The sequence below is a fragment of the Ascaphus truei genome, chromosome 13 (assembly GCF_040206685.1).
Source record: "Ascaphus truei isolate aAscTru1 chromosome 13, aAscTru1.hap1, whole genome shotgun sequence".
NCBI classification, from domain to species: Eukaryota; Metazoa; Chordata; class Amphibia; order Anura; family Ascaphidae; genus Ascaphus; species Ascaphus truei.
Window position 1 is genome coordinate 35,276,824 of NC_134495.1, and position 10,306 is coordinate 35,287,129.

General features: G+C 62.4%; 1 protein-coding gene across 1 annotated transcript; it reads right to left on the minus strand.

Moving 5' to 3' along the window:
- Positions 1-5,901: 5,901 nt before the first annotated feature.
- Positions 5,902-8,862, minus strand: THTPA (thiamine triphosphatase). The gene is made up of 3 exons (XM_075569081.1): positions 8,650-8,862; positions 6,174-6,804; positions 5,902-6,083 (listed from the first exon to the last, which is right to left on the minus strand). The coding sequence occupies exons 2-3, from the start codon at positions 6,715-6,717 to the stop codon at positions 5,983-5,985; spliced, it is 645 nt and encodes a 214-aa protein (XP_075425196.1). The 5' UTR covers positions 6,718-6,804; positions 8,650-8,862; the 3' UTR covers positions 5,902-5,982.
- Between the last annotated feature and the right edge of the window lie 1,444 nt (positions 8,863-10,306).

The window sequence follows — 10,306 nt, forward strand, 5'->3', positions numbered from 1 at the left end:
CCTTGGCTCGATCACTCGCAGTCAGGACTCTACGCGTTTCGCAGAGTATGCTTCGTCAGGGGTCCTTGATTCGGTGCCAAGTCAGCTTGTCCAGTGAGTCTCCGACCGACGAGCCTCGTTTGTAGTGAGGTGGTCAGAAGCAAAACTGACCCAATCTATTGCCTCTGTCTTATGCACGTGTGTGATTGGTGCATCTTCCTGGAGTTAAAGACGCTTGTGGTGTTATGAGTCCCGGATCGTGAGTGTGTGACCCCCAGGCTATGGTCAGGGCTGGTGCCAGCTCCCATGGTCCGTGTCTTCCCCCTCCTCTCCGCCCCCCCCCGGGGTAGAAAAATCTTGTTAGGCTATTAGGAGGAGCTGACGGGATCGAAGGTATCGAACAGGGAGAAGGCAGCGGATTTCAGACAACTTAAACACTGATCAGCGCTAAGTGAAAGTCAATAACAGCACAAGCAGGAAATCAATGCAGGGCGGGAGGGGGAGAGAGACGGGGAGCAAGAGAGACGTTCAGAGAAGGACGGAGAGACGTACAGGGAAAGGGACTGGGAGACATACACACACAGGGAAGGAGACTGGGAGACATACACACACAGGGAAGGAGACTGGGAGACACACACACGGAAGGAGACTGGGAGACACACACACACAGGGAAGGAGACTGGGAGACATACACACACAGGGAAGGAGACTGGGAGACACACACACAGGGAAGGAGACTGGGACACACACACACACAGGGAAGGAGACTGGGAGACACACACACAGGGAAGGAGACTGGGAGACACACACACAGGGAAGGAGACTGGGAGACATACACACACAGGGAAGGAGACTGGGAGACACACACAGGGAAGGAGACTGGGAGACATACACACACACAGGGAAGGAGCTACTCACACTTCCAGGCGCTGCGACCCCCCCCCCCCGCTTCCAGGCGCTGCGACCCCCCCCCCCCCGCTTCCAGGCGCTGCGACCCCCCCCCGCTTCCAGGCACCCTGCGACCCCCACACTTCCAGGCACCCTGCGACCCCCACACTTCCAGGCACCCTGCGACCTCCCCCCGCTTCCAGACACCTTGCGACCCCCCCTGCTTCCAGGCACCCTGCGACCCCCCCCTGCTTCCAGGCACCCTGCGACCCCCCCCTGCTTCCAGGCACCCTGCGACCCCCCCCCCTGCTTCCAGGCACCCTGCGACCCCCCCCCCTGCTTCCAGGCGCTGCGACCCCCCCGCTTCCAGGCGCTGCGACCCCCCCCCCCCCCCTTCCAGGCGCTGCGACCCCCCCCCCCCCCCCCTTCCAGGCGCTGCGACCCCCCCCCCCCCCTTCCAGGCGCTGCGACCCCCCCCCCCCCCTTCCAGGCGCTGCGACCCCCCCCCCCCCCTTCCAGGCGCTGCGACCCCCCCCCCCCCCCTTCCAGGCGCTGCGACCCCCCCCCCCCCCCCCCCCTTCCAGGCGCTGCGACCCCCCCCCCCCCTTCCAGGCGCTGCGACCCCCCCCCCCCCCCCCTTCCAGGCGCTGCGACCCCCCCCCCCCCCCTTCCAGGCGCTGCGACCCCCCCCCCCCCCTTCCAGGCGCTGCGACCCCCCCCCCCCCCCCCTTCCAGGCGCTGCGACCCCCCCCCCCCCCTTCCAGGCGCTGCGACCCCCCCCCCCCCCCCCTTCCAGGCGCTGCGACCCCCCCCCCCCCCTTCCAGGCGCTGCGACCCCCCCCCCCCCCCTTCCAGGCGCTGCGACCCCCCCCCCCCCCCCTTCCAGGCGCTGCGACCCCCCCCCCCCCCTTCCAGGCGCTGCGACCCCCCCCCCCCCCTTCCAGGCGCTGCGACCCCCCCCCCCCCCCCTTCCAGGCGCTGCGACCCCCCCCCCCCCCCTTCCAGGCGCTGCGACCCCCCCCCCCCCTTCCAGGCGCTGCGACCCCCCCCCCCCCCCCCTTCCAGGCGCTGCGACCCCCCCCCCCCCCCCCCCTTCCAGGCGCTGCGACCCCCCCCCCCCCCCCCCCCTTCCAGGCGCTGCGACCCCCCCCCCCCCTTCCAGGCGCTGCGACCCCCGCTGCAGCCTAAAAGAGGCGCTGCACGTGTGCTGGCATTGCACGCCTATCACATGCTTTTGCGCATATTCGTTGTTGCGACGCGAGCAGCCGCCGCTTCACGTGTTCAACCACAAACTGAAGAGGAGACACGCTAATATGAGCATGTGGGGGCACTCATTAACCCCCCCGAGCACATAGCACGGACATGCAGCCTGGCCTGCCTTTATTTAACCCTTGCACTGCTGCAGAGAGAGACGGCAAACCAGGACACAGCTGTGTGTTTTATTCACAAGGCAAAGATAAATACGGATGGGATGCCAGCACTGGGGGGGGGTCTCCGTCGGGGGTCTCACAGCACGGAGGCCTCCACCAGCCGCGCGTAATGTTCGGGACGGTTCAGCCGGAGGAAGGTAGACATTTTACCGGGGACGGGAGAATCGCTGAGCACACCTGGGACAAGAGAACACAGCACTGTTACACAACCGCACACGGCTTCACAACCACAAAACCGCAGCTACCCAAATGCACACCCCCCTTACCCAGCTCCTGGCAGATCTCCTCCACCTCCCGCAGAGCGCTCTGCGCCTCCTCCTGCGTCTCCGCCAGAACCTCCACCTCGCCCACTGCAAAGCCGAAATCCGCTGTGTCCAGGTCCACCACGACCCCACGGGCGGCGCCACCCCGGGGCGGCAGCTGGAACTGGCGCCTGTGCGTCACGAACGTGGCGAATGGCTGCAGCCCCAGGGCGTCCAGGCCGAGCGGGGAAGGGGCCCCCAGCTCCTCGCTTCCAGGCGCTGCGACCCCCCCGCTTCCAGGCGCTGCGACACCCCCCCCCCCCGCTTCCAGGCGCTGCGACCCCCCCCCCTCCGCTTCCAGGCGCTGCGACCCCCCCCCCCCCGCTTCCAGGCGCTGCGACCCCCCCCCCGCTTCCAGGCGCTGCGACACCCCCCCGCTTCAAGGCGCTGCGACCCCCCCCCCCGCTTCCAGGCGCTGCGCCCCCCCCCCCCGCTTCCAGGCGCTGCGCCCCCCCCCCGCTTCCAGGCGCTGCGACCCCCCCCGCTTCCAGGCGCTGCGACCCCCCCCCCCCGCTTCCAGGCGCTGCGACCCCCCCCCCGCTTCCAGGCGCTGCGACCCCCCCCCCCGCTTCCAGGCGCTGCGACACCCCCCGCATCCAGGCGCTGCGACCCCCCCCGCTTCCAGGCGCTGCGACCCCCCCCGCTTCCAGGCGCTGCGATCCCCCCCGCTTCCAGGCGCTGCGACCCCCCCCCCCCCGCTTCTAGGCGCTGCGACCCCCCTGCTTCCAGGCACCCTGCGACCCCCCCGCTTCCAGGCACCCTGCGACCCCCCCGCTTCCAGGCGCTGCGACCCCCCCTTCCAGGCGCTGACCCCCCCCCCGCTTCCAGGCGCTGACCCCCCCCCCCCCGCTTCCAGGCGCTGCGACCCCCCCCCCCCGCTCCAGGCGCTGCGACCCTCTCCCCCGCTTCCAGGCGCTGCGACCCCTCCCCGCCTTCCAGGCGCTGCGACCCCCCCCCCTTCCAGGCGCTGCGACCCCCCCCCTTCCAGGCGCTGCGACCCCCCCTCCCCCGCTTCCAGGTGCTGCGACCCCCCCTCCCCCGCTTCCAGGAGCTGCGACCCCCACACTTCCAGGCGCTGCGACCCCCCCTCCCCCTGCTTCCAGGCGCTGCGACCCCCACTTCCAGGCGCGCTGCGACCCCCACACTTCCAGGCGCTGCGACCCCCACACTTCCAGGCTGCGACCCCCACACTTCCAGGCGCTGCGACCCCCACACTTCCAGGCGCCCTGCGACCCCCACGCTTCCAGGCGCCCTGCGACCCCCACGCTTCCAGGCGCTGCGACCCCCACGCTTCCAGGCGCTGCGACCCCCACACTTCCAGGCCCTGCGACCCCCACACTTCCAGGCGCTGCGACCCCCACGCTTCCAGGCGCCCTGCGACCCCCACACTTCCAGGCGCCCTGCGACCACCACACTTCCAGGCCCTGCGACCCCCACACTTCCAGGCCCTGCGACCCCCACACTTCCAGGCGCCCTGCGACCCCCACACTTCCAGGCGCCCTGCGACCCCCACACTTCCAGGCGCCCTGCGACCCCCACACTTCCAGGCGCCCTGCGACCCCCACACTTCCAGGCGCCCTGCGAACCCCACACTTCCAGGCGCCCTGCGACCACCACACTTCCAGGCCCTGCGACCCCCACACTTCCAGGCGCCCTGCGACCCCCACACTTCCAGGCGCCCTGCGACCACCACACTTCCAGGCCCTGCGACCCCCACACTTCCAGGCGCCCTGCGACCCCCACACTTCCAGGCGCCCTGCGACCACACTTCCAGGCGCTGCGACCCCCCCGCTTCCAGGCGCCCCCCACACTTCCAGGCCCTGCGACCCCCACGCTTCCAGGCGCTGCGACCCCCACACTTCCAGGCGCCCTGCGACCCCCACACTTCCAGGCGCTGCGACCCCACTTCCAGGCGCCCTGCGACCCCCACACTTCCAGGCGCCCTGCGACCCCCACACTTCCAGGCGCTGCGACCCCCACACTTCCAGGCGCCCTGCGACCCCCACACTTCCAGGCGCTGCGACCCCCACTTCCAGGCGCCCTGCGACCCCCACACTTCCAGGCGCCCTGCGACCCCCACACTTCCAGGCGCCCTGCGACCTCCACACTTCCAGGCGCCCTGCGACCCCCCCGCTTCCAGGCGCCCTGCGACCCCCACACTTCCTGGCACCCTGCGACCCCCACACTTCCTGGCGCCCTGCGACCCCCACACTTCCTGGCGCCCTGCGACCACCACCCTTCCAGGCCCTGCGACCACCACACTTCCAGGCCCTGCGACCCCCACACTTCCAGGCGCCCTGCGACCCCCCCGCTTCCAGGCGCCCTGCGACCCCCACGCTTCCAGGCGCTGCGACCACCCCGCTTCCAGGCGCTGCGACCCCCACACTTCCAGGCGTCCTGCGACCCCCACGCTTCCAGGCGCTGCGACCCCCACACTTCCAGGCGCTGCGACCACCACACTTCCAGGCCCTGCGACCCCCACACTTCCAGGCGCTGTGACCACCACACTTCCAGGCCCTGCGACCCCCACACTTCCAGGCCCTGCGACCCCCACACTTCCAGGCCCTGCGACCCCCACACTTCCAGGCGCTGCGACCCCCACACTTCCAGGCGCTGCGACCCCCCCCCCCCCGCGCTTCCAGGCGCCCTGCGACCCCCACGCTTCCAGGCGCTGCGACCACCCCACTTCCAGGCGCTGCGACCCCCACACTTCCAGGCGCCCTGCGACCCCCACACTTCCAGGCGCTGCGACCCCCACACTTCCTGGCGCCCTGCGACCCCCACACTTCCTGGCGCCCTGCGACCCCCACACTTCCTGGCACCCTGCGACCCCCACACTTCCTGGCGCCCTGCGACCCCCACACTTCCTGGCGCCCTGCGACCACCACCCTTCCAGGCCCTGCGACCACCACACTTCCAGGCCCTGCGACCCCCACACTTCCAGGCGCCCTGCGACCCCCCCGCTTCCAGGCGCCCTGCGACCCCCACGCTTCTAGGCCCCGAGACCCCTGATTCCAGGCGCTACGTCCCCCCGCTTCCAGGCCCTGCGACCCCCGCTGCAGCCTAAGAGGCGCTGCACGTGTGCTGGCATTGCACGCCTATCACATGCTTTTGCGCATATTCGTTGTTGCGACGCGAGCAGCCGCCGCTTCACGTGTTCAACCACAAACTGAAGAGGAGACACGCTAATATGAGCATGTGGGGGCACTCATTAACCCCCCCGAGCACATAGCACGGACATGCAGCCTGGCCTGCCTTTATTTAACCCTTGCACTGCTGCAGAGAGAGACGGCAAACCAGGACACAGCTGTGTGTTTTATTCACAAGGCAAAGATAAATACGGATGGGATGCCAGCACTGGGGGGGGGTCTCCGTCGGGGGTCTCACAGCACGGAGGCCTCCACCAGCCGCGCGTAATGTTCGGGACGGTTCAGCCGGAGGAAGGTAGACATTTTACCGGGGACGGGAGAATCGCTGAGCACACCTGGGACAAGAGAACACAGCACTGTTACACAACCGCACACGGCTTCACAACCACAAAACCGCAGCTACCCAAACGCACACCCCCCCTTACCCAGCTCCTGGCAGATCTCCTCCACCTCCCGCAGAGCGCTCTGCGCCTCCTCCTGCGTCTCCGCCAGAACCTCCACCTCGCCCACTGCAAAGCCGAAATCCGCTGTGTCCAGGTCCACCACGACCCCACGGGCGGCGCCACCCCGGGGCGGCAGCTGGAACTGGCGCCTGTGCGTCACGAACGTGGCGAATGGCTGCAGCCCCAGGGCGTCCAGGCCGAGCGGGGAAGGGGCCCCCAGCTCCTCGCTCACGCGTCGGGCGATGTCATCCTCGCCACTCAGCTCCAGGTACTGGGTGGAGGCGCCGCGCAGCCCCCGGACTCCCCACGCCGGGGGTTGCTTCAGCTCCCACCTGTCGCCTCTCCGCCGCAGCCAGAGGTCGGCCAGGGTGAGGCGGAAGTCGGGACGGTCGTAGTAAGAGTCCTGGAACACCAGCTCGTACTGAAGCTCCGCCCCCAGCGCGCGCAGGTGATCCTCCACCCCAGGGAGCGGGACAAACTTACGCTCAACCTCGATGGTGCCGCGCAGGGACGGCATAGGGAGCATGTCACTGCCGGGGACCCGGAGACACAGCGTGCGGAGGAGAGGGAGAAGGAGGGAGGAGGAGGACAGAAAGAGAGGGAGTGGAGAGCACTGAATGGGGAGAGAATGTAAGAAGAGATCACAAGACATGCTTAGCAATGATTAACCGGTTCGCTGCCAGAGACCTGCAGAGCCATGATTAACCTCTTCCCTGCCAGAGACCTGCAGAGCAATGATTAACCTCTTCCCTGCCAAAGACCGGAAGAGGAATGAGTAACCCTTTCCCTGCCAGATACCTGCAGAGCAATGATTAACCTCTTCCCTGCCAAAGACCGGAAGATGAATGATTAACCCTTTCCCGGCCAGAGACCTGCAGAGCAATGATTAACCCCTACCTTGCCAGAGACCTGCAGAGCAATGATTAACCCCTTCCCTACCAGAGACCTGCGCACAATGATTCACCCCTTCCCTGCCAGAGACCCAAAGAGCAACGATTAACCCCTTCCATGCCAGAGAGAACTGCAGAGCAATGATTAACCCCTACCTTGCCAGAGACCTGCAGAGCAATGATTAACCCCTTCCCTACCAGAGACCTGCGCACAATGATTCGCCCCTTCCCTGCCAGAGACCCACAGAGCAACGATTAACCCATTCCATGCCAGAGAGACCCGCAGAGCCATGATTAACCCCTTCCCTGCCAAAGACCGGAAGAGGAATGAGTAACCCTTTCCCTGCCAGATACCTGCAGAGCAATGATTAACCTCTTCCCTGCCAAAGACCGGAAGAGGAATGAGTAACCCTTTCCCGGCCAGAGACCTGCAGAGCAATGATTAACCCCTACCTTGCCAGAGACCTGCAGAGCAATGATTAACCCCTTCCCTACCAGAGACCTGCGCACAATGATTCACCCCTTCCCTGCCAGAGACCCACAGAGCAACGATTAACCCATTCCATGCCAGAGAGAACTGCAGAGCAATGATTAACCCCTACCTTGCCAGAGACCTGCAGAGCAATGATTAACCCCTTCCCTACCAGAGACCTGCGCACAATGATTCACCCCTTCCCTGCCAGAGACCCACAGAGCAACGATTAACCCATTCCATGCCAGAGAGACCCGCAGAGCCATGATTAACCCCTTCCCTGCCAGAGACCTGCAGAGCAATGATTAACCCCTTCCCTGCCAAAGACCGGAAGAGGAATGAGTAACCCTTTCCCTGCCAGATACCTGCAGAGCAATGATTAACCTCTTCCCTGCCAAAGACCGGAAGATGAATGATTAACCCTTTCCCGGCCAGAGACCTGCAGAGCAATGATTAACCCCTACCTTGCCAGAGACCTGCAGAGCAATGATTAACCCCTTCCCTACCAGACCTGCGCACAATGATTCACCCCTTCCCTGCCAGAGACCCACAGAGCAACGATTAACCCATTCCATGCCAGAGAGAACTGCAGAGCAATGATTAACCCCTACCTTGCCAGAGACCTGCAGAGCAATGATTAACCCCTTCCCTACCAGAGACCTGCGCACAATGATTCACCCCTTCCCTGCCAGAGACCCACAGAGCAACGATTAACCCATTCCATGCCAGAGAGACCTGCAGAGCAATGATTACCCCCTTCCCTGCCAAAGACCCGCAGAATAATGATTAACCCCCTCCCTGTCAGACCCGCAGAGCAATGATTAACCAGTTCCCTGCCTGTGACACGCAGAGCAATTATTAACCCCTTCCCTGCCAGAGACCTGCAGAGCAATGATTAACCCCTTCCCTGCCAGAAACTCGCAGAGCAACGATTAACCCATTCCCTGATAGAGACCCGCAGAGCCATGATTAACCCTTTCCCTGCCAATGTATGCTGCTTGGGTATCCCAGTCTGTATGTGTGTGTGAATGAATGCGCTTCCCCCTCTCCCTGGTGAGTATACATTAATCCCCGCACGAGTATGAACCTTCCCCACCTTCTCCGAGCCCGGTACCGCGGCGAACTACATGTCCCACAATCCCTTGCAGCGGAAGTGCCCCGCAGAACTTAGCGGTGAGCCTGCCCCGGCCTCAGGCAGTAAATCGGTAAGTCTGTCAGTGCCCAGAGGAAGCGGAACCCGATTTTTTTGGGGGGGAAAGATGCCCGCTTCTTGCCGAAAAGGTTCGCCAGCTGACGCAGAGGATTGTGGGAGTTGTAGTTCGCGCCGGCTTTACCCGGCTGGTTGCCATGGTTACGCGGCCTGGTACTACAGTCCAGCCTGAGCCCTGCCTCCCATATTTCCTGAGGAAGGCTGATAGCCTAGACCTAGTACAGGTCCAATCCCTCTTATTATTATAAACATGGTGTAATAGTGAGGTTGCTGGGCCTGCAATTGTTGTCACTAATAATAATAATAATAGTATATGTCATTAATAATAGTGTGTAATATGCAAATAAGAACCACATTGCTGGGGTGGGCTCCACTTAATAATAATAATAAAATTATTATTAATATAAGGAAGGTGTTATAATAGTAAAACCTATTTGTGAGATGTGGGGTATTTATTCAGCAACCTTGGTGAATAATACCCTAACCTGCCAGCCTAACCGTAATATACCAGCCTGACCCTAACATAACAGCCTAACCCTAACCTTAATATACCAACCTAACCCTATTATACCGGCCTAACCCTAACCTTAATATACCAGCCTTGACCCTAATATACCAGCCTAACCCTAACCTTAATATAACAGCCTAACCCTAATATAACAGCCTAATCCGAAGCTTAATATACCAGCTGACCCTAACATAACAGCCTAACCTTAATATACCAGCCTGACCCTAATATACCAGTCTAACCCTAACCTTAATATACCAGCCTGACCCTAATATACCAGCCTAACTGTAATATACCAGCCTGACCCTAATATATTAGCCTAACCGTAACCCTAATATACCATCTTAATCCTTACCCTAATATACCTGCCTAACCCATACCATAACCCTAATATATATAGTCAAAACGGATCCTCTAGAGGTATCAAAGTATTATTACACTGTATACCTGGATCCCCTTTCCCAAGTTTGACAAGTAGTGGGTAGCATGAGATCCAAACTAAGGATCAAAATTGAAGTATAGTCTCAAAAAGGTGTTCTAACCTAAAGTGTTCTAAGTGTACGCGAGACACGCGGTACAAGTACAAAAAAGGGGGCAGTACAGTTCTACATTTCTCTGGAGATGAACATGTCCCACTAGGGCCCCCGTAAAGGAGATTGGAATAAGAGACTACTCCAAAAAGAATGCAGATGGATCTATGCCCTGCAGATATTAAGTCCTAAGGGACTCAATGAAGGATGTATCTACTCATCCTTCCTTTGATCTTATGGGCATAATATAGCTCTATCTCAGTGATTTCCAACCTTTGGAGGAACCCTTGAAGTATTTCGAAAAATCTCAGGGAACCCCTATCTGGCCGACACATATTAGGTTCGACAGGGGTCAGTCACAACATTTCACACCTCACGAGCCACCTCTATTTCCCACCCTCTACCCATGTATTTCTCTCCCATCCATCTCACTAACTCTCCCCCCTCCCGCCTCGCATGTATTTATCCCTTACGTCTCACTCTTACTCCCTCTTTTTCTCACTCA

Bases quoted from the DNA above. Each gene is read 5' to 3' on its own strand.
- THTPA (XM_075569081.1), bottom strand. From the start codon at position 6,717: ATGCTCCCTATGCCGTCCCTGCGCGGCACCATCGAGGTTGAGCGTAAG. The intron at 6,084-6,173 runs GTAAGGGGGGGT...CTCTTGTCCCAG, and splicing joins GGAGATCTGCCAGGAGCTGG to GTGTGCTCAGCGATTCTCCC.